Genomic DNA, 24,927 nt, shown 5'->3' with positions numbered 1-24,927 from the left:
ACAAAGCAACTCGGCAAATAATATTGATTAAAAAAATTATATTCAGCTTCTATGCAGACCTATCTCCATGCTAACAGACTACAAACAGCCCCTGTGTGTCCACTCCTGTAGCCATTCTTATGTCCACCTGTATAACCTGAAAATGTCCCTTTAGGTGTTGAATATTAGTCGGCAGTTCCTTCTTTACATCTGGTGACCTCCAGTATACGGCGTTAATGCTGTACTTGCATAGCTAAGCAAGTTGAAGCCTGGAGAATGGGCAGTTTTTCTTTACACTATCATAAATTTTCAGATCAATTCACACCCCTCCACACCTAATCACTGCCCCCTCCATGGCTTGTCACCCACTTTTCCAAGACGCACGAGAAACCTTCAGAAATCACTAATTTTCAGCAGGTTTTGCTTGGCCCTTGAAGATTTGCTGACTCCTGGAATTCAATTTTTGGATTAGTTGGTGTTTTGTGATTTCAAGATGTTTTAAATTTTTTTTAAAGGGAACCTGTCACTAGATTCACTGTAGGGAGAGACTTGTCGATCACCTGGAGCAGGGTGGGGAGAAGCCAGCTGGGGACTGTACGGAAAGACCTGTCAATCACTCGTAGGGGAGAAGCCAACTGGGAACTGTTTGGAGAGACCTGTCAATCACCCGTAGGGGGATGGGGAGAAACTGGCTGGGGACTGTAGGGAGAGACCTGTCAATTACTCTGAGCGGGATGGGGAGAATCTGGCTGGGGACTGTACACAGAACCCTGTCAATCACCCGGAGCGTGGTGAGGAGAAGCCGGCTGGGGACTGTAAGAGACTTGTCAATCACCCGGAGCTGAGAGGGGTGAAGATGACTGGGGACTGTAGGGAGAGACCTTTCGATCACCTGGAGCAGGGTGAGGAGAGCCTGGCTGGGGACTGTAGGGAGAGACTTGTCAATTACTCTGAGCGGGATGGGGAGAATTCGGCTGGAGACTGTAGGGAGAGACCTGTCGGTTACCTGAATCGGGATGAGGGGAAGCCGGCTGGGGACAGTAGGGAAAGACCTGTCAATCACCTGGATAGGGATGAGGAGAAGCCGGCTGTGGACTGTAGGGACAAATCTGTCAATCACCTGTAGCAGGGAAGGGAGAATGTGCCTGGGGACTGTATGTTATGGAGAGACCCTTCAATTACTGAGCGGGGTGGGGAGAATCCGGCTGGGGACTGTATGGAGAAACCTGTCAAATCACTCGTAGCAGGGTGGGGAGACACCGGCTGGGGACTGTAGGGAGAGTCCTGTCAATTACTCTGAGCAGGGTGGGGAGAAGCCGGTTGGGGACTGTAGGGAGAAGCCTGTCGATCACCTGGATTGGGATGGGGATAAGTCGGCTGGGGACTGTAGGGACTAATCTGTCAATCACCTGGAGCAGGGAAGGGAGAAGGTGACTGGAGACAGTATGGAGAGACCTGTCAGTTACTCTCAGCGGGGTGGGGAGAAGCTGACTGGAAACTGTATGGAGAGACCTGTCGATCACCCGTAGTGGGGTGGGGAGAAACTGGCTGGGAACTGTAGGGAGAAACCTGTCAATCACCCAGAGCAGGGTGGAGAGAAGCCAGCTGAGGACTGTACAGAGAAACCTGTCAAACACCCAAAGCAGGGTGGGGAGAAGCCGGCTGGGGACTGTAAGGAGAGACTTGTCAATCACCCAGAGTGGGGTGGGGAGAAGCCAGCTGGGGACTGTAGGGAGAAATCTGTCAAACACCCAAAGCAGGGTGGGGAGAAGCCAGCTGGGGACTGTAAGGAGAGACTTGTCAATCACCCAAAGTGGGGTGGGGAGAAGCCAGCTGGGAACTCTAGGGAGAAACCTGTTTATCATCCGTAGTGGGGTGGGGAGAAGCCAGCTGGGGACTGTAGGGAGAAACCTGTCGATCCCCCTGGAGCAGGGAAGGGAGAAACCAGCTGGGATCTGCAGGGAGAAATATCACATTCCGGTGGTAGATATGGTTGGTTCTTTTAAAAGGCCACCCTACCATCAGTAGACCTCAAGAAACAAACTGAAAAGCCCCAATAAGCTTGTATAGAGGCAATAATTTGACTTTTCGAAGAATTTCGGCCTCTAAGTCGCTCATTTTCTGGGGTTTCGAGGGCCTCGCTTAGCATTCTGACGTGACCGAAGCAGCCACAAAAAAACAAACAGTCATGAGTGAAAGCAGAGAATGAAATGAATGCGCTTTCCTTATAAATCATATCTGGAAGCAGGACCACCAGACCTGAACCAATGCTTTATTTCTGTGATGGATTGCCGTGGGGCCACAGTTCTAGCAGTTTTGAGGAATATTTGCAATTTAATTTTATGTTAAGTTTCCTAAGCCGAAAATATCAATCTTCAGAGCCGTATATTTCATGGCAAATGAGTTTCTGTAATGGCAATCTGTTTACTGTTCCCTCTCACTGTGAAAGTGATCATGCTCCTCTTGGAGGATGGCGGACACAGCCCTGATCTCCGCGAGTTCATGGCCTACTGTCTGGAAGGTTCAATGATCCTGGACACTTACGGTACATGGACACCACATGTCTGTAAGGAGACGTCATCAGGTCCTGACATCAAAAGGCCCCAGACATACAGAGAAGTGGTAAAACCACAGAATGGATCTGTTATACATTGCTGCTGCCAGACGCCATCTCCTCATGGGCTGAGCCTGTGCTATACCGTGATTTACCGACCTCACCGAATACCGATCTTATGTCATATGTCACCTCAATAGTAGCCCCCTAATACCGGACCTCCCCTCATAGGTCACCTCAAATAATAGCTCCTCTTATGCCAGACCTTCCCTCATAGGTCACCTCAAATAACCGCTCCTATCATATCCGGACCTCCCCTCATAGGTCACCTCAAATTATAACTCCTCTCACGCCGGACCCTTCCTCATAGGTCACCTCAAATAATAGCAGCTCTCATACCGGACCTCCTTTTATACCAGACCTCCCCTCATAGGTGACCTTAAATAATAGCGCCTCTCATACCACACCTCCCCTCGTACCGGACCTAACCTCATAGGTCTCAAATAATACCTCCTCTCATACCGGACCTCCCCTCATAGGTGGCCTTAAATAATAGCGCCTCTCACACTGGACCTCCCACCCCTAGGCCGTACTATTACTGCACCCCTCTCCATGTCCCCTTATCCAGTTTGGGGGGCTCCTCAGTATTACATGCTACAATCCAAACTGGACATACAAGCGACACTTAGGCTGTAGTGAGATGGTGTCAGCCACCTGTCGGGTCTGTCACAGCGTGACATTCTGCTTGATGGTGGAAGAGGACAGAGTTCTCCATGCGGATGTTATCGCAGCTTCGTACAGTCGTACCGGTCTCTTCCTCCCATCACCAGCTCTTGCCCACACTAATAACTTTATGATGCGAGTGTCCATATGTGAAGCCCTCGCAGACCCCAGTACAACCCATGGTGTCTACACGCTGTAGCGTGCACGGCCCTCCAGCTCGTGTCCTCGATACTCCGCAGAGCTATTTCATAAAACCGCAGAGATTAGAGAGAAAAGCAATTGTGAGATGATTAGATCTTAAGGTAAAACACGACATTACAGGAATCATTCTATATGTAAAACTGCGAAATTATGCAAGAACATCACATCAGCCGGCATAATGTCATCCACAGCCGGTCTGACATCTGATTCCTGTATCAGGGCCATCGCCCACCGAGTACACCCCTCCTATTCTGCCTCTAGCTGCTCCTGATAAATTGTCAGCCACTGCAACCCCCTGGCAATGACAGCCTCCGTGCCTCCTAGCATCACCTCTTACATTGTCAGCCTCCGTGCCCATCAACATCACCCCTTACATTGTCATCCTCCGTGCCCCCAGCATCGCCTCTTACATTGTCAGCCTCCATGTCTCCTAGCATCATCTCTTACATTGTCAGCCTCCGTGCCCCCTCACATCGCCCCTTACATTGTCAGCCTCCGTGCCCCCTAGCATCGTCCCTTACATTGTCAGCCTCTGTGCCTCCTCACATCGCCCCTTACATTGTCAGCCTCTGTGCCCCCTCACATCGCCCCTTACATTGTCATCCTCAGTGCTCCCTAGCATCGCCCCTTACATTGTCAGCCTCCGTGCCTCCTATCATCGCCCCTTACATTGTCAGCCTCCGTGCCCCCTCGCATCGCCCCTTACATTGTCATCCTCCGTGCCCCCTAGCATCGCCCCTTACATTGTCATCCTCCGTGCTCCCTAGCATCGCCCTTAACATTGTCATCCTCCGTGCTCCCTCACATCTCCCCTTACATTGTCATCCTCCGTGCTCCCTAGCATCGCCCCTTACATTGTCAGCCTCCGTGCCCCCTAGCATCGCCCCTTACATTGTCATCCTCCGTGCCCCCCAGCATCTCCCCTTACATTGTCAGCCTCTGTGCCTCCTATCCTTACAATAACGGCCACTCTCCATATGTAGTTTTTGTAGGTGAGTGTGGGCACAATACCCGATGGATGAGATGAGAATATTGATGCCATCGGTGAGGCGGGTACAGCTCGTTCCTGTGTTGGGCATCAGCAGCTGTAGCCCTTCAGCCCTGGTTACAGCTCTGGCGGTACCCGTGTGTCCAGAGTCCTCCTTGTTGTAGATGTCAATGGAACGGGTTCAGTCCCAAAACTCAGATCCTGTGGGGCATCCGCCCGTTTATGTGAGTGGTGCAGTGTTACGACCCTGTAGGATCCTCTGGGGCCCACCACATTCACAGTGTCACACCGGGATACAGAATGTGTCCAAACTTTGTCAGCGCCTTCCTACTGTTACATCTGTCCAAGGAGAAAGCGAAGAAACGACCACGTTCCAATAGATCCTCAGCAAACAGGAGGACATGAGTTAGGCCTCTTTCACACTTCAGTCTTTTGACGTCAGTCGAAATCCGCCCTTTTTTGAAAAAAATGGATCTGCCTTTTTTTTTTTTTTTTTTTGCGGAATCCGTTCTTTTCTCATAGACGTGCATTAGTGTCGGATTGCGACGGATGGTCATCCGTTGCCTCCGTTTCTTGACGGATCCGTCGTAATTTCAGCGTCCGCCGTCCGGAGTAGACGGACATAGTAACGTTTTTTGTCTGCGTTGAAAAGACGGATTGCAACGGATCCGTCACAGGCCGCCGTTGGCTAGAATGGAAGGCTATGGGCTGCGGATCCATTGCAGTCCGTCAAATGACGGAATCCGTCAACGGATTTCACTTTTTTAAACCGAGCATGCACGGAAGAATCAATCTCTCCCTTCCTTTCTCTCTCCCTTTCTTTCTCCCCCCCTCCCTCCCTCTCCTCTCCTCTCTCCCTCCCTCCCTCCCACCTCTCTCTCCCTCCCACCTCTCTCTCTCCCTCCCACCTCTCTCTCTCCCACCTACCTCTCTCTCTCCCACCTACCTCTCTCTCTCCCACCTACCTCTCTCTCTCCTCTTTCCTCTCTCCTCTTTTTCCTTTTTTTCTCTTTTTTTTCCCCTCTCTTTTTTTTTTCCCTTTTTTTTCCCCTCTTTTTTTTTTCCCTTTTTTTTCCCCCTCTTTTTTTCCTTTTTCCCCTTTTTTTTCCCTCTTTTTTTTTTTCCCCTTTTTTTCCCTTTTTTTTTTCCCCCTCTCCTTTTTTTTTTCCCCCTCTCCTTTTTTTTTTTTTCCCCCTCTCCTTTTTTTTTTTTCCCCCTCTCCTTTTTTTTTTTCCCCCTCTCCTTTTTTTTTTTTCCCCCTCTCCTTTTTTTTTTTTCCCCCTCTCCTTTTTTTTTCCCCCCTCTCCTTTTTTTTTTCCCCCTCTTTTCTTTTTTTTTTTTTTTCCCCCCTCTCCTTTTTTTTCCCCCCTCTCCTTTTTTTTTCCCCCCTCTCCTTTTTTTTTCCCCCCTCTCTTTTTTTTCCCCCCTCTCCTTTTTTTTTCCCCCCTCTCCTTTTTTTTTCCCCCCTCTCCTTTTTTTTTCCCCCCTCTCCTTTTTTTTCCCCCCTCTCCTTTTTTTTTCCCCCCTCTCCTTTTTTTTTCCCCCCTCTCCTTTTTTTTTCCCCCCTCTCCTTTTTTTTTTTCCCCCTCTCCTTTTTTTTTTTCCCCCTCTCCTTTTTTTTTTTCCCCCTCTCCTTTTTTTTTTTTCCCCCCTCTCCTTTTTTTTTTTTCCCCCTCTTTTCTTTTTTTTTTTTTTTCCCCCCTCTCCTTTTTTTTTTTCCCCCCTCTCCTTTTTTTTTTTTCCCCCTCTCCTTTTTTTTTTTTCCCCCTCTCCTTTTTTTTTTTTCCCCCTCTCCTTTTTTTTTTTTCCCCCTCTCCTTTTTTTTTTTTCCCCCTCTCCTTTTTTTTTTTTCCCCCTCTCCTTTTTTTTTTTTCCCCCTCTCCTTTTTTTTTTTTTTTTTTTTTCCCCTCTTTTGCAACGGATCCATTTTTTCACACTTTGACGGTTTGGAACTGACGTCAAAAGACTAAAGTGTGAAAGAGGCTGAAGCCAAGAGAGAGCCTGCGCCACACTAGTCTGTACACCGTGGTGTATATCCGCCCTGGTGTGTGTGTGCTGTGGTGTGTCCATGCGCCATGGTGTGCCCTGATGTGTGTATGTGTGTGCACCGTGGTGTCTTCACCGGTCATTATGCGCTGTGACTGCGGATAGCTGGTTATCTGTACACGTAGATGCAATTTTGGTAAACCTTGTGCAGCATCTCCCCCGTATGTGTGTCACCCCAAGCTGCGGTGTGCGAGCAGCGCCGTCCCCGCCTGTAGCGTGATACAACACGGCCTCATCAAGCTTTGTTTGTTTGCACTCAGGCTGAAGAAGGAGCTGGAATCCTACAGGGAGGAGGCGGCATGGACGTACGAGGCGCTGCACCCAGAGATCCCGGCCCTGCACCCAGAGATCCCGGCCCTGCACCCAGAGATCTCGGCCCTGCAGCAGGTTCGTCCCCGCAGTCATCTACAGTACACAGTGATACAGGACCTGCTCTACATTCTGCTATAGATTGAGTCCTGCTCAGAGAATTGTAGGTGATTGTGTGCAGCGGACAACGGCTGCTGTCAGGGGTATGACGTGGCTGCCGTTAGAGGAGCCGCCACTGAGCGCCGTGTGTGAGGTGCCAGCAGCCAGAGAAAGACCCTAACCGTGTGCTGTAAGCGTCCTCTAATCCGACATCAATGGGAGCAGTGGATTATCAGAGTCTGGATTAAGGGTCAGTTATATGAGGGGAGCGAGACGCCCGTCTGGTCCAACGTCACAGAACAGTGACCGCTCCACAAATTACTGATGATTGTACAGCTGGTGATGACACGAAGGTGTCAGGCCACGGAGAGCATCGCTCAGCCACCATGTATGTAGCGTGCGCCCCGTCCCTGAGGTTTCTGTCCTATCAGTGCTCCCAATATTCCTACAGTATTGGGCTTTCCTGGCCTGCGGCTGCTGTCAACTGTGGCTTCATGACAACGCTCCCAGCTCGTCAAAGGACATAAAATCACCATCCAGATCAATGTCCTCTCTAACCGGCTTCAGTAGAGGACATGTGGGGTGTCCGGTACTGTAGATGATGGCTTGGAGCCACACATTGCCCACACAGTCTCCTCCTGCTCGTTACCCGGCAGTGTATAATCTCCAGCCCGATACCCCGGTGTATAACCTCCAGACAGTCACCCCCTGTGTATAATCTTCAGACCGTCACCCCCCGTGTATAACCTCCAGACCGTCACCCCCCGTGAAAAACCTCCAGACCATCACCCCCCGTGTATAACCTCCAGACCATCACCCCCCGTGTATAACCTCCAGACCATCACCCCCCGTGTATAACCTCCAGACCATCACCCCCCGTGTATAACCTCCAGACCATCACCCCCCGTGTATAACCTCCAGACCATCACCCCCCGTGTATAACCTCCAGACCATCACCCCCCGTGTATAACCTCCAGACCATCACCCCCAGTGTATAATCTGCAGTCCATCACCCCCCAGTGTATAACCTCCAGCCCGTCACCCCTCAGTGTATAACCTCCAGCCCGTCACCCCTCAGTGTATAACCTCCAGCCCGTCACCCCTCAGTGTATAACCTCCAGCCCGTCACCCCTCAGTGTATAACCTCCAGCCCGTCACCCCTCAGTGTATAACCTCCAGCCCGTCACCCCTCAGTGTATAACCTCCAGCCCGTCACCCCTCAGTGTATAACCTCCAGCCCGTCACCCCTCAGTGTATAACCTCCAGCCCGTCACCCCTCAGTGTATAACCTCCAGACCGTCACCCCCAGTGTATAATCTGCAGTCCATCACCCCCAGCGTATAACCTCCAGCCGGTCACCCCCAGTGTATAACCTCCAGCCTGTCACCCCCAGTGTATAACCTACAGCCCATCACCCCGGTTTGTAACCTCCAACCCATCACCCCCAGTGTATAACCTCTGTTTCCCCCATTATAAAACCTCTGACCTTACCTCCCAGTATATAGCCTCTGGCTCTGCTGCCCCCCAGGTGTATAACATTCGGCCCCTCACACGCAGTGTATTACATCCAGCCTTTCATCTGGTGTATAACCTCCTCCCGTCACCTCCACCCCCCCTCCCGGTGTATAATCTCTGGTCCCCCCCCGCCATGCCTTTTGCTTTTACTACCATGTAACAGAGCGGCCGGTGGTGCAAACCTCCCTGATATCAGTGCGGTTCTCTAATAGGAGCCACCGGGGTAACAAGTCCATGACATTTCTTCCTCCTAGATCTTCCCCCATCACGTGTGAGTGATATTACTGCGAAACGGAGGGGACCGCAGCAACTCCGCCACGAAGTAGAGACCCCATAACATCATAGATCAGGGGGCCGAGTGCTGAGAAGCAGAAGACAGTAAAGTCACCACCGCTCTGCTGACCCCATAACTACAGAATCCAGACCTCCTCTGGTATCAGCACAAACACTGCGCCCCCGTTGAGAGCTTTATGGCCGAGCAGCTGCATACAGCCGTACATCACCCAGCACAATGCCGAGCATCGAATGGAGTGGTGTCAAACCGCCACCACTGAACCGTGGAACAGAGTTCATCATTCTGGTAGATGGTAGCAGATTGTTATCAGGAATGTCTCAGTACATTTGTCCATTCATTCTTCCTTCAGTTATATGAAGATTGTCAGTGTCGTACACTGAAAAACAGCCGCACGCCCTGATGTTCCCACCTCCACACTTCACTGTTGTATGCTGTCTTTGGGGGGATATGCAGTGCCTTTTGGTCTCCACGCATGGTGTATTATGTCACCAGACTATGTTCTCCTAGCATTTCACAGACTTGTCTGAATGTTGTTGAGCAAGTTAACTGGTAAGCATACATAGAGGCCATAGAGGTTGCATGGTGAGCATGCATATAGGATGCTTGGTAAGCGTGTATACAGGCCATGGAGGTTGTGTGGTGAGTGTGCATACAGGCCAAGGAGGTTGCATGGTGAGCGTGCATACAGACCATATAGGATGCTTGGTAAGTGTGTATACAGGCCATGGAGGTTGTGTGGTGAGTGTGCATACAGGCCATGGAGGTTGTGTGGTGAGTGTGCATACAGGCCATGGAGGTTGTGTGGTGAGCGTGCATGCAGACCATGGAGGACGCTTAGTGAGTGTGCATACAGGACATTGATGTTGCATGGTGAGCGTGCATACAGGCCATGGAGGTTGTATTACTCATAGTTTTTTTGTAGCCTCTGATTCCAGGTCTTTCTGTAGGTCTCCACAGGTGTCCTTGGCTCTTGGACAACTCTGATAATTCTTTTCACTCCTCTGTATGAAATTTTGCGAAGAGCACCTGGCTGTGGACGGTTTATGGTGAAATCTTGCGAGGAGCACCTGGCCGTGGCATGTTTATGGTGAAATCTATGAGGGAGTGTGATGACGAAAGCGCACCCTGTGCCACCAATATGTGACAATCCCACCACTGACACTGGTATGTCAGCGGACGGAGGGACGCGACGCACTGCCGGCACACGGCTATCACAGGCACAGTGGGGGCTTATCTTAGTTATCCCACCACTGACACCATGTGACAAAAAAATACAGCAAGCTAATCTTGCCCTAACAATTTACTGCAGGGGGGTATTTTGGATGCCCCACCACTGCTAACAACCTTCTAAGAACTGCGGGGATTTATGAATATCCCGCTTTCTTCGTTCCACTTTGGAACTCGCAGCTCTCTGGTGCCCCCCTTACCATCAGATCAGTCAGGGAACTGCACCTAGGATAATTAGTCGCCGGATGGGCTGCTTGTTGTGCACGGGCAATTAGACTACTGCAGTAAGGAAATTATCAATGCGTTGGCCTCAGCCACTTATTCAGCAATATAAGACCCTTCCATACTGCCAACTAGCCCAACCAACCGAACACACCACGCTGCCACCAGCCACAATTCACTTAAAGAGTTAATTAAGAGGGTCCGTGGCAAACCCCCAAATTAGTAGCGATTATCTAAAAAAGGCGCATAATGTCATGGTCACGTGTGTCAGGGCGCAGGTGTTACCGCAAAGCGGACCCATAACACACGTGACCCTGGATACACCGCCTCCAGTGGGGCGCATTTAAATAATAAAACGTGCAGGTGGATACGCCGCCTCCACCTGGCGAATTTAGGTATTACAAGTTATACATACAATAATCAAATAATAAAGGGGGAACCTGGGAAACTATAACAATGGTGGGCCCTGCGATAGGGAATGGGAAAATGGAGACCTCCTAAGCTCCCCTGAGCCAGTGTCCCTGCACTCCTGACATTCCCTAAACAGGCTCCACACCTGTCGCCGCACGTGTACCTTAACGCCCTTGCTCACCCTGACCCTAAACCCTCACTAGGGAATGGGTCGGTGCGGAGACTAATCCCACCACTGCACTAATAACACACGAGGAAAGAGACAATACAGGGGAAACACCACTTAGCTTTGCTCTGTTGCGTGCGCTCCTAGCAACAGAGCCCTCCACCTGAGTGCATCTTCTCCTCCACCCGGATCCATCACCATAACAGGATCCTTCACCTTAGTGCAGCCTTGGAGCAGAGTCCAACACCAGTTGCAGCTGCTTAGTACCAGAGTCCCAAGGACGAGTTCAGCTGCTGACACGAAGTCGAGCATGCTTGAGTCCAGCTCAGCGGCCAAGTCCCACATGGTGAGTGCCATTCTCCATAGTCGCCACTCCACCAGCCCATGCAGACACTTCCCGCTGACACCATCACTGCGACTCCACCACGCCATGCCAGCCCTTCGTCCAGACACCATAGCTGAAACACATCCCCCCTGGCTAAGCTGCGCAGGACTCCTCACCAGCTCCATCCTTCATCCAGGCTCTCCCACTCAAAGTGAACAATCTCACAATATCACAGGCAGTGAGTGAACCCCCTGAGCACACCTTTATAAGGTGTCACACCTGATCCATAATTAAGTGCAAAAAACCCTAAAGTGCAATACCACTCACCACCACCGGGGACAGTCAAGACACCCTGGAACTTTCCAAAGTAAAAAAAGTTCACTTTGCATTTAATACCGCCAGATCCAACACAGGATCATGACAGTACCCCCTCCTTAATGAGGGGCCTCTGGACCCTCAAGACCACCCCTCATTAGGAAAACACCTACAGCGGGGACGCCCAGACCCTGAGTTCACCCCACCATTCCCTGACACTTCAGGTTTATGACAAACGCACCGCTGGTATTGGCAATAAAGTTCATTTTGGAGGCACCACTCATCTCCACAGCGCCGACCTGGGGAACGAGTTTATGTATGTGTATGTATGCTCAGAGCTGATCAGACTCCACAACACATTTCCACAAGATGTTTTTTGGTGGCACACATACATGCTCGTTCACACACAGGTCCGGACCTGAACGTTTATTGCACACATACATTTGTCATTTTTTGGTGAACTCACTCTGGACTCGACCGAGGCGTCCCCCTGTGTCACCACCCTCACACCCCCACTATTCACCAAGGGACACCACCCTCCAACCCTTTCACCATGAGGACTGCGCCTCTTAGGGTTGGTTAATGGCGAGGGTAGAGATTTGTCCCTACTCCCCCGCAGCACACCTGCTGCACACACCAGGAGGAGAAGGGGACCGGGAAATGGAGGAAATATACTCTCGCTGGTCGCCTCCACACGACCAGGAGGGCGGCTTCTTCGATGGTATGAAGATTTGGCGTAAAACCCCGCGGACTCACACCAGTCAGCTCACCACAGGGGCATACCCCTTCACCTCGGGGAATACCAGGCAGCTCCGTGGGGCACCATTCCTCCCACCTGCCTGGGTGCGCCCGCCTGCATGAACCAGTCCTGCTCCCCAGCAGCGACTCTAGGGGGTTTTAGTACCATAGCCGCAGGAATATGGAGGAAAATATATATACTCGCTGGTCGCCTCCACACGACCAGGAGGGGCGGCATCAAAGATTTGGCATGAGCCCCGCGGACTATACACCAATCTGCTCCCTACAGGGACGTACCCCTTCACCTCGGGGAATGCCAGGCAGCTCCGTGGGGCACCCTTCCTCCCACCTGCCTGGGTGCGTCCCCTGTAAGAGCAAGTCCCGCTCCCCAGCAGCGACTACACACCTAGTCTGCTCACCACAGGGATGTACCCCTTCACCTCGGGGAATACCAGGCAGCTCCGTGGGGCACCATTCCTCCCACCTGCCTGGGTACCTCTCCGTGCAAGAGCAAGTCCCGCTCCCCAGCAGCGACTCTAGGGGCTTTTGCCAGACCGCAGCCGCCATTTTTGTTTCTCTGGTTATCTGAGCAGAGGCCCCAGACCCTGATAACTGCTGCTGCAGCGGCTTAAACACACCTTGCCGCTCCCCACTGCACCTCAGTGAGGACCGGCAGCAATTACCAAAGGTCTCCACATGGCCAAAGCTCACCAGAAAAAAAGTAAGGGCCGGTGATAATGTTATGGTCACGTGTGTCAGGGCGCAGGTGTTACCGCAAAGCGGACCCATAACACACGTGACCCTGGATACACCGCCTCCAGTGGGGCGCATTTAAATAATAAAACGTGCAGGTGGATACGCCGCCTCCACCTGGCGAATTTAGGTATTACACGTTATACATACAATAATCAAATAATAAAGGGGGAACCTGGGAAACTATAACAATGGTGGGCCCTGCGATAGGGAATGGGGAAATGGAGACCTCCTAAGCTCCCCTGAGCCAGTGTCCCTGCACTCCTGACATTCCCTAAACAGGCTCCACACCTGTCGCCGCACGCGTACCTTAACGCCCTTGCTCACCCTGACCCTAAACCCTCACTAGGGAATGGGTCGGTGCGGAGACTAATCCCACCACTGCACTAATAACACACATGAGGAAAGAGACAATACAGGGGAAACACCACTTAGCTTTGCTCTGTTGCGTGCGCTCCTAGCAACAGAGCCCTCCACCTGAGTGCATCTTCTCCACCCGGATCCATCACCATAACAGGATCCTTCACCTTAGTGCAACCTTGGAGCAGAGTCCAACACCAGTTGCAGCTGCTTAGTACCAGAGTCCCAAGGACGAGTTCAGCTGCTGACACGAAGTCGAGCATGCTTGAGTCCAGCTCAGTGGCCAAGTCCCACATGGTGAGTGCCACTCTCCATAGTCGCCACTCCACCAGCCCATGCAGACACTTCCCGCTGACACCATCACTGCGACTCCACCACGCCATGCCAGCCCTTCGTCCAGACACCATAGCTGAAACACATCCCCCCTGGCTAAGCTGCGCAGGACTCCTCACCAGCTCCATCCTTCATCCAGGCTCTCCCACTCAAAGTGAACAATCTCACAATATCACAGGCAGTGAGTGAACCCCCTGAGCACACCTTTATAAGGTGTCACACCTGATCCATAATTAAGTGCAAAAAACCCTAAAGTGCAATACCACTCACCACCACCGGGGACAGTCAAGACACCTTGGAACTTTCCAAAGTAAAAAAAGTTCACTTTGCATTTAATACCGCCAGATCCAACACAGGATCATGACACATAGTTCGTTTCGTAGAGCATGGAGACAAACTGATAATTTTATCATTTATTCCCAAAAAGGTGGGCAGTGATTACTCAGATAAAAGTTGTTACAAAGTTGAGACATTAAATATGTACAATGCAAATATAACATAACAGGGATGAAAACATAAATTACACTTACAGTTGCTTATTGTTCTTTACAGGGCTGTGGAGTCGGAGTCGGTGCTCATTTTGGTGGAGTCGGAGTTGGAGTCGGTATAAAATGGACCGACTCCGACTCCTAAAATATATAATAAATTGGGTACAGTAATTCAATGCAGGATGTGCTGAATATTTTTTCATAGGAGTTTGGGAAAGTTATGAAATGTCCTATAAATGGCTGTTATATTCCTGATCTAAGGCTACATTCACACACAGCGTTTTTCCTGTGTTTTTTGAGGATACGTTTTTCAGCTGCAAAAGCTGATCATCTTTTTAAAAAACTGCATCACCTGAAAGGTTTTTGAGCTCATAGATAATGTTTTCAATAGCAAAAGCAGATTAGAAATCTGCTCTATCTATCCATTTATCCATATCTGTCTATCCATATCGTATCTGTACCAAAAAGAATGAAAACTGGGTAGTACACCAATATATATTCTGTTCTATATAAATATCTTGATTATTGGATCATAAAAATGATTAAATGTCTGAGGTTCACATTGTACTACAATAAATTTTTCACTTAAATATAAGCAATATGTGTCGGAGTCGGAGTTGTGGAGTCGGAGTCGGAGTTGGAGTCGGTGTAAGGGAAATTGAGGAGTCGGAGTCGCAGGTTTGGCTTACCGACTCCACAGCCCTGGTTCTTTAGGCAACCCATGTGGCTGGGGGATGGGCAGCAGCCAGACATCCCAAGACATCGGGTAGGTCTTGTCAGCATGAGATCTGCAGCTCAAACTGCATGAATTTTGGGAGGGAATACCTTATCCCTTTGGGTTTGTGACCTCATGAAAGGGGAAGTCTGGAGAGGGTCTGCCCCCCTACTCTCTAGGTTGCAATTTAACTAAAAACTTATACTAACTATATCTAAACGAGGGAAGCTCGTATAGACACGCCGAGAGTCTCATTGGTTGTAGTTTATCGAATACAATAAAACAACATCAAACATGCCATAATTAAGACGCTCCATTTGGGAGCAATCCATATCTCAGTTTCTGGAGGAGTTAGAACCGTGAAAATTAGGGATTAGAAAGTTGGTTTCGTTGCCTACGCAGAGATGTGATTGTTATATCTCTGCGGTGTATGGTTTTCACGATATGACTTGTTTTAATACTTCCCATCAAGCCGCATGTTTGAGAACAAAAGACATCCTTTCACTTAGCTGTGCAGGGAGGGGGAGGAAAAAGGGGGAGAGGAGAATTCTACACTGAAGTTTCAGGTTTCACAGCTGCAGGCAGATAGCTGTGTGTGGAGGAAGGGAAGATTCTAGAAGTCATACCTTACAGACATTTTACATTACAGGGAGCAACTGGATGTGGCCTGTTTATGGTGAAATCTATGAGGGAGCAACTGGATGTGGCCTGTTTATGGTGAAATCTTGAGGGGAACACCTTGTTTTTGGTGAAATGATGTTCCTTCCACTCCCTAATTATGACCTCAGCAGCGCTCACTGGTACATTCAGTAGTTTAGAAATTCTTCTGTAACCAATGCCATCTGGATGTTTTACAACAATAAGGTTGTGAAGGTCTTGAGACAGCTCACTGATGTTACCCATTATGAGATGTCTCCTGTGTGGCCCCTTGGTAATGAGACCCTTCTTATAGACATCAGGTGACCCAGCTGATATTATTGGTCACTTAGTAGCAGGATTGCTTCCTAATTACTAATAGATCTAGGCGAGTGTCAGGACTTTCTTTTTGCTCCTTTCTTCATGTGTTCTGGTGATTTCTTTGTGTGGATCGGATGTTCCCGACATCTGGGGACAATTTCATGTCAATAGCAGGTTTACAAATAGATTTCCTCAGTAAACTAATGGTAAGTTCCATCCTTCTGTCCCCGCTGTATATTACATTTACTTTTATATTTTTTCCACCTACAGAATCTTTGTGATGGTCATTATGATAGGACGATACCAAACATTTCACCACAGTAAACCCGACTGAAGAGAGGTTACAGTACGGCGACAGTCTCCAGTGGATACAGCGACAGTCTCTCCTGCATGTACAGCGTCAGTCTCCCCGGTGGTTACAGCATCAGTCTCCCCGGTGGTTACAGCGTCAGTCTCCCCGGTGGTTACAGCGTCAGTCTCCCCAGTGGTTACAGCGTCAGTCTCCCCAGTGGTTACAGCGTCAGTCTCCCCAGTGGTTACAGCGTCAGTCTCCCCAGTGGTTACAGCGTCAGTCTCCCAGGTGGTTACATCGTCAGTCTCTCCGGTGGTTATAGTGTCAGTCTCTGGAGGTACAGCATCAATCTCCCCGATGATTAGGTGGTTACAGCGTCAGTCTCCCCGGTGGTTACAGTGACCATTTGTGGAGGTACAGCGTCAGTCTCTTCGGTTGTTACAGCGTCCATCTCTGGAGGTACAGCATCAGTCTCCCCGGTGATTAGGTGGTTACAGCGTCAGTCTCCCCGGTAGTTACAGCGTCAGTCTCCCTGGTGATTAGGTGGTTACAGCGTCAGTTTCCCCGGTGATTAGGTGGTTACAGCGTCAGTTTCCCCGGTGGTTACAGCGTCAGTCTCTGGAGGTACAGCGTCAGTTTCCCCGGTGATTAGGTGGCTACAGCTTCAGTTTCCCCGGTGGTTACAGCGTCAGTCTCCCCGGTAGTTACAGCGTCAGTCTCCCTGGTGATTAGGTGGTTACAGCGTCAGTTTCCCCGGTGATTAGGTGGTTACAGCGTCAGTTTCCCCGGTGGTTACAGCGTCAGTCTCTGGAGGTACAGCGTCAGTTTCCCCGGTGATTAGGTGGCTACAGCTTCAGTTTCCCCGGTGGTTACAGCGTCAGTCTCCCCGGTGGTTACATCGTCAGTCTCCGGTGGTTATAGTGTCAGTCTCTGGAGGTACAGCATCAGTCTCCCCGGTGATTAGGTGGTTACAGCGTCAGCTTCCCCGGTGGTTACAGCATCAGTCTCCCCGGTGATTAGGTGGTTACAGCATCAGTCTCCCCGGTGGTTACAGCGTCAGTCTCCCCGGTGATTAGGTGGTTACAGCGTCAGTCTCTGGAGGTTACAGCGTCAGTCTCCCTGGTGATTAGGTGGTTACAGCGTCCGTCTCCCCGGTGGTTACAGCGTCAGTCTCCCCGGTGGTCTCCGTCCTGACCGCACGCCGTCTCCTCACCGCAGCGTATTTCATCCTTCACTTCTATTGCATTGAATTATTGATAATGGTTCTCGGCGTCCATTCGGATTTACAGACGAGGGGCTTTGGCGTCTCTGCCGTTTAGCGGCAGCACAAATGTTCACTTTGCACTGAATGGTTATGACTTTGCTGGGTGCTGGTGGTATTAATAAATGCTTGCCAGCTGCAGGTTATTGATGCGCCTCTCGCTAATGTTTCATGGCACTGATTGTGGGGAAAATAATTATCACAAAAACTTCAGCTCCGTTATAACCCGGCACGATGTCACGCTGCTCAGTAACTCTCCTCCCCGGCAGACGAGTGGTTTTCTGTCATTATGTGACATGCAGGAGAGTTCTGCTCCGGCAGTGACACCGCCCGTACCTGCGACAGCACCCGCAGGCCACACTGCGGCCGCTCTGCCGTTCTTGTGTCGCTGTTTATTTCCATGTGCTGACTTCCTGCCTGTAAACCGCAGCAAATTTAATGAAGCAGAGCTGTAGTATAAATCATAGAGGATAGAAAAAACCTCTGATGAGACAGAAGATGGCGCCTGTGTCTGGGTATGGCTGTGTCCTTGTGAAGCAGAGGTGCAGTGTAAAGCATAGTGCATAGGCTGAGCATTAGCCCCAGCTTCTGATGAGGCAATGGTTGTAAAATTCTTATAGATACTCACTGATTATAGTGTTCCTAAGGAAGCAGAGCTGCAGTGCAAAGCATGAGGAAGAAGTATAGAGCGTGAGCATCTGAACAGATAGGTGACCTCAGCCTCACAGATGATACCGGCTCTGTCCTGAGGAGGCCGCTGTCACTGGAGGAAGGTGATATGGCTTCAGATTTGGGCCCCGGCTGTCAGTCTGCTCCATCTGCGGTGCATTATGTATAGGATGCAGGTGCTGGGACAGCGAGGAGCCTGGCGGGCGGCAGAGAAGGAGTTAACCATCAATTAAAGTGTTTGTGTACATCGATGTTATCGACATCCCAGTGTGCCTGGTACATTGTACAGGATCCGCAGCCGCTCGATGCAGCCTCGGCAATTAGCTGCAAATTAGCGAGCTGTGGCGCTCACTCCGCGCTGTAAACACACAATCCACGCCGTGGACAATCGCAACGTTCCACAGTCATGTTTCATGTTCTCACCACGGTCAGGAGCTTTGTATCAAGAGTAACTACATGGAGAGGGTAAAGAATCCTGCACGCGCCACATTACCGAGGGTCTGTTACAGTGTAGCCGGTGCACGCTCCACATTACCGAGCGTCTGTTACAGTGTAGCCGGTGCACGCTCCACATTACCGAGGGTCTGTTACAGTGTAGCCGGTGCGCACGCCACATTACCGAGGGTCTGTTACAGTGTATCCGGTGCACGCGCCACGTTACCGAGGGTCTGTTACACTGTATCCGGTGCACGCGCCACATTACCGAGGGTCTGTTACAGTGTATCCGGTGCACGCGCCACATTACCGAGGGTCTGTTACAGTGTATCCGGTGCACGCTCCACATTGCCGAGGGTCTGTTACAGTGTATCCGGTGCACGCGCCACATTGCCGAGGGTCTGTTACACTGTATCCGGTGCACGCGCCACATTGCCGAGGGTCTGTTACACTGTATCCGGTGCACGCTCCACATTGCCGAGGGTCTGTTACAGTGTATCCGGTGCACGCTCCACATTACCGAGCGTCTGTTACAGTGTAGCCGGTGCACGCTCCACATTTCCGAGGGTCTGTTACAGTGTAGCCGGTGCGCACGCCACATTACCAAGGGTCTGTTACAGTGTAGCCGGTGCGCACGCCACATTACCGAGGGTCTGTTACAGTGTATCCGGTGCACGCGCCACGTTACCGAGGGTCTGTTACACTGTATCCGGTGCACGCGCCACATTACCGAGGGTCTGTTACAGTGTATCCGGTGCACGCGCCACGTTACCCAGGGTCTGTTACAGTGTATCCGGTGCTCGCTCCACATTGCCAAGGGTCTGTTACAGTGTATCCGGTGCACGCGCCACATTGCCGAGGGTCTGTTACACTGTATCCGGTGCACGCGCCACATTGCCGAGGGTCTGTTACACTGTATCCGGTGCACGCGCCACATTGCCGAGGGTCTGTTACAGTGTATCCAGTGCACGCGCCACATTACCGAGGGTCTGTTACAGTGTATCCGGTGCACGCTCCACATTACCGAGGGTCTGTTACAGAGTGTCCAGGGCACGCGCCACATTACCGAGTGTCTGTTAGAGTGTGTCCAGGGCACGCTCCACATTACCGAGTGTTAGTGTAGCCAGTGCACGCGCCACATTACCGAGGGTCTGTTACAGAGTGTCCAGGGCACGCGCCACATTACCGAGGGTCTGTTACACTGTATCCGGTGCACGCGCCACATTACCGAGGGTCTGTTACAGTGTGTCCAGGGCACGCTCCACATTACCGAGTGTCTGTTAGAGTGTGTCCAGGGCACGCTCCACATTACCGAGGTCTGTTACAGTGTAGCCAGTGCACGCGCCACATTACCGAGGGTCTGTTACAGTGTATCCGGTGCACGCGCCACATTACCGAGGGTCTGTTACAGTGTATCCGGTGCTCGCTCCACATTGCCGAGGGTCTGTTACAGTGTATCCGGTGCACGCGCCACATTGCCGAGGGTCTGTTACACTGTATCCAGTGCACGCGCCACATTGCCGAGCGTCTGTTACACTGTATCCGGTGCACGCGCCACATCGCCGAGGGTCTGTTACAGTGTATCCAGTGCACGCGCCACATTACAGAGGGTCTGTTACAGTGTATCCAGGGCACGCGCCACATTACCGAGGGTCTGTAACACTGTATCCGCTGCACGCGCCACATTACCGAGGGTCTGTTACAGTGTATCCAGTGCACGCGCCACATTACTGAGGATCTGTTACAATGTATCTAGTCTACACCAATCTATGTCCTGTTCTGGTAGTTTGTTAAAGTGTGTGACAGAGTGAGAAGGGACACACCTTTATTGGGACTGGGAGAATATGGCATCAGACTTGGATTTGGTTCCTTAAGGCCCCGTTACACGCTTCAATGTCCCAGCGATCTGGCGTGGATGTGATCGCTGGGACATGGCTGGTGAGCTGTCACATAGACAGACTCACCAGCGATCAGGACCAGTGGAGCACGCTGGTGTCCAGGGTAAACAGTGGCTAACTAAGAGCCGCACGGCTCTTGGATACCTGCTGTTTACCTTGGCTACCAGCTCCCAGCGTCTGCTGTATGGCGCTGGGAGCTCGCTGATCGTTGGGCTCTCGCTGTCACACGCAGCGATGTGTGCTGCCCAGCGGGAAACCAACGATAGAATTATGGCCTAGACCATTAGGCAACGATTAACGATCAGCCAACTGATTGTTGCTGCTTGTCACACGCAACGATGTCATTCCGACATCGCTCACAATATCGTTGTGTGTAATGGGGCCTTTACAGTCTGCAAGGCGGCCACACAGAAGGGACAAATCGGGGGCGCCACCCGGGAATCCGACACCAAGGAGAAGGCAATCGTAGGCTTTAGACTGGTTCCTCAAATCCAGCAGGGTCACAAGACATCACAATCCCGCGAAGCTACTGATCCCTCATCTCCATACACCAGGACCTGGCTTGTTGTGAAAACCAGAAACACATTAAGATCTGTCAACAGCAAGAACTTTGCCAAGAAAGGTTCTGACGGCCATTGACAGGTCCCGTGGTTCAGGCCACATTCTTAAAAGGTTTTTCCAATTATCATGCATGGGGATGGTCAGACAGCGTTTGTAAGTACAGGCAATTTTGTAATTTACACCTTATTAAAATTTTCAACCAAATTCTTCAGATATTAACATGTTTCTTATGTGTGCAGCTTGTTGCCTTGGAGATCGACCATCACTGGCAGACAGCAGAACATGAGCAGTGCTAACAAGGTCTTTTCCACTGAGCTTGTAAGCACTGTGCAGGATTGTGGTTTCATCCTAATTCTGTCAAGCCGCAGCGCTTACAAGCTACACAGCAGCGGTATTCGGTCACTTAGGAAACAAGCTATAAACAAAAGAAAAGTGTTAATATCTCAGGAACGGCATTAAATTACAAAAGTGCTGGTATTTAAAGGCGCTAGCCCCATACCCATTTATGAAGATGAAGATAACCTCAATAGCCCCATGCCCACTGCAGCAGAGATTCATCATATTCTCCCCCAACTTCCTGGAGCGTAAAGAGATTTATTTTTCTTTAACATTAGATTTCCTCAGTGCAACAAGTTGGGTTTTATTATTACAGCTGAAAAGATTTGCAGGCGACCATCAATACCGTTACATGACCAATCCATTACTGAGAAATCATTGTTTGAATTGATGTGTAAATAGGCTAAAGGGCTACGTAGATCTGAAGCAGCTGCCACTCCAGCTCTATTCCTCGCCTAGCGCCCCCTCCTGCTTCACTGACAGCTTGTATGATGAGACTTCAGTCAAGCAGGAGGAGGTGGCGCTGGGCGGGCAATAAAGCTGGAGTGACAGCAGCTTCAGATCTACCATAGCCCTTTAACCTCATTAGCATACCAATTCAAACACTGATTTCCCATTAACGGAGGAACTGATCGACCATGTAAAGTTTTTGAGTCTTTGAAAGCTAGATGCACATATAGAATCGTAGAGTTGGAAGGGACCTCCTGGGCCATCTGGTCCAACCCCCTGCTCAAAGCAGGATTCGCTAAATCATCCCAGTCATGTCTGTCCAGCTCATTGAAGGAGAACTCACCACTTCTCGTGGCAGCTTGTTCCAATCATTGATCACTCTGTCAAAAAGTTTTTTCTAATCTAATCTGTGTCTCCTCCCATTCAGTTTCATCCCATTGCTTCTAGTCTTTCCTTGTGCAAATGAGAATAAAGTTGATCCTTCTACAATGTGACAGCCCTTTAGATATTTGTAGACAGCTATTAAGTCTCCTCTCAGTCTTCTCTTTCGCAAACTAAACAATCCCAAATCCTGCAACCTTTCCTCATAAGACAGGGTTTGCAGACCGGTCACCATTCTGGTTGCTCTTTTCTGAACTTGCTCCAGTTTGTTGATGTCTTTTTTAAAATATGGTGCCCAAAACTGGACACAATATTCCAGATGAGGTCTGACCAAAGAGGAGGGAAATAATGACTTCACGTGATCTAGACTGTATGCTTCTGTTAATACATCCTAGAATTGCATTTGCCATTTTTGCTGCTGCATCACACTGTTGACTCATATTCAGTCTGTGATCTATTAGTATACCCAAGTCTTTCACATGTGCTGTTGCTTAGCCCTATTCCTCCCATTCTGTATATGCTTTTTTCATTTTTATTGCCCAGATGTAGTACTTTGCATTTTTCCCTGTTTAAAACCATTCTGTTAGTTGCTGCCCACTTCTCCAGTTTATTTATATCTTTTTGAATCCTCTCTCTCTTTAGTATTAGCTATCCCTCCTAGCTTTGTGTCATCAGCAAATTTAATCAGTTTACCCTCAATTCCTTCATCTAAATCGTTGATAAAGATGTTGAACAATACAGGGCCCAGGACAGAGCCCTGTGGTACCCCACTTGAGACATTCTTCCAACTGGATGTGCAGCCATTTACAACCACTCTTTGGGTCCGATCACTAAGCCAGTTATGAATCCACCTAACAGTTGCCTTGTCCATTCCATACTTAGTCATTTTTTCAATAAGGATTGTATGAGATACTTTGTCAAATGCTTTGCTGAAGTCAAGATATACTATACAGCATTTCCTTGATCCACCCAATCAGTGATTCCGTCATAGAAGGAAATTAAGTTAGTCTGACATGACTTATTAGTTACAAACCCATGCTGACTCTGTTTAATCACTTCATTCTTATCCAGGTACTGACATACATGTTGTTTAATAATTTGTTCAAAGCTCTTTCCTGGTATAGAAGTCAGACTCACCGGCCTATAGTTGCCTGGGTCCACCTTCTTCCCCTTTTTGAAGCTAGGAACAACATTTGCTCTTCTCCAGTCTTCTGGGACTTCTGTTCTCCAAGAATTTTCAAAGATTATGGAGAGGGGTTCAAAAATTTCTTCTGCTATCTCCTTCAGTACTCTGGGGTGTAATTCATCTGGACCTGGAGACTTGAATTCATTTAGGTTAGCTAAGTGTTTCCTCACTATCTTTCTGTTTATAGATATCCTGGATTCTTCTATTCCCTTAATAGGACAGTGAAGAACAGTTGATGTTACATTTCCTTTCTGAGAGAAAACAGATGCAAAATAGGAATTTAAAAGTTCGGCCTTCTCAACATCCTGTCTTACCATTTCATCATTTTTATCCTGTAAAAATCCTATAGCATCTTTGACTTTTCTTTTACTTTTGACATATCCCCAAAATCCTTTATTATTGCTTTTGACATCTCTTGCAAGCCTCAATTCATTTTCAGCTTTAGCTAATCTGATTTGTGCCCTGCAGGTTCTGCAGACAGCATTATATTCTTCTTTAGATATGCCTCCCTCTTTCCATTTTATAAACATTTTCTTCCTTTTTAGCATGTGCTTAAGTTCTGTGTTCATCCATCCTGGCTTCTTTAAATGCTTCCTATTCTTCCCTCTTTTCGGAATTGTTAACAATTGTGCTTTGAGAATTTCATTTTTCAAGATTTCCCATCCTTCCTGGACATTTTTGTCTTTAAGGATATCCAGCCATTGGATCCCTCCAATTCTCTTTCTGAATCCCTTAAAATCTGCCTTTCTGAAATCTAACCTTGACGTCTGAGTCTTCACAGGTCTTCCTCCTCTAGTTATCCAAAATTCTAAAATAGCATGGTCGCTACCTCCTAGGGTCCCAGCCACTTTTACCTCCTCAACCATTTCCTCCCTGTTTATAAGGATTAGATCCAAGGTAGCAGTTCCCCTTGTTTTCTCCCCTGCCTTTTGGAAGATAAAGTCAGCAAGAGAGGATAAGAATTTCCTTGACCTGTTAGTTTTGCCTGAGAGAGATTCCCAACAAATGTCTGGATAGTTGAAATCTCCCATGACCACTATGTCATATTTTTTGGAGAACTTGGCCATTTGATGCATAAAGAGTTCATCCATATCTTCAGCTTGCACAGGCGGCCTGTAGTAAATGCCTACAATGGTGTCCTTTCCATTGTTCTGTCCTTGTATTGTTACCCAAACAGTTTCCACAGAACTCCCAGTCTCTGAAGCTTCAATCTCTGTGCAGATATACGCATTTCTAACATACAATGCGACACCCCCTCCTCGTTTATCAAGTCTGTTTCTTGCAAATAAGTTGTATCCTTCTAGTCTTGTATTCCAATCATGTGTATTCTCCCACCAAGTTTCAGTGATTCCAATGACATCATATTTCTTTTCCTGTGTTAGTAGTTCCAATTCTCCTTGTTTGTTGCCCATGCTTTGTGCATTAGTATAGAAACATTTTAGTTTGTGATTGGTTTCTCTTTCTCCAATATTTGTATTAATTAGATTCTTTTGTCTTTGTTCTTCCTTTCCACTTCTAATAGCAGAGTTCTCAATAGCATTTGTCAGGTGTATGGCTTTTTCTGGTCTTTTGCTTCCCTTCCCATGTTCTAGTTTAATATGAATTGGAGAGTGACATTTTGCTGACAGATTCCCTTCAAAAAGGACCTGTCAATTGCTCAAAAACTGAGTTAAATACATTGTACAAATCCCTAAGCTTCCCCCACTCTTACACTTTTTTTCTGTATTGTGCTGCAGCAC

The 24,927-nt window shown here is 49.2% G+C and overlaps 1 protein-coding gene across 1 annotated transcript in view; it reads left to right on the top strand.

Annotated features, from left to right (window-relative positions):
- Positions 1–24,927, top strand: part of LOC141060374 (pancreatic triacylglycerol lipase-like) — a 230,447-nt gene that overhangs the window by 39,227 nt on the left and 166,293 nt on the right. The window contains exon 7 of the mRNA XM_073556580.1: positions 6,752–6,878. Within this exon, the coding sequence (XP_073412681.1) occupies positions 6,752–6,878 (127 nt within the window). The remainder of the gene's footprint in view (positions 1–6,751; positions 6,879–24,927) is intronic.

Source organism: Dendrobates tinctorius, unplaced genomic scaffold (genome assembly GCF_039654945.1).
Source record: "Dendrobates tinctorius isolate UK_male_01 unplaced genomic scaffold, ASM3965494v1 ptg000236l, whole genome shotgun sequence".
Lineage (NCBI taxonomy): Eukaryota > Metazoa > Chordata > Amphibia > Anura > Dendrobatidae > Dendrobates > Dendrobates tinctorius.
The sequence above is the reverse complement of the archived record's forward strand: the minus strand, read 5'-3'. Positions and strand labels throughout refer to the sequence as shown.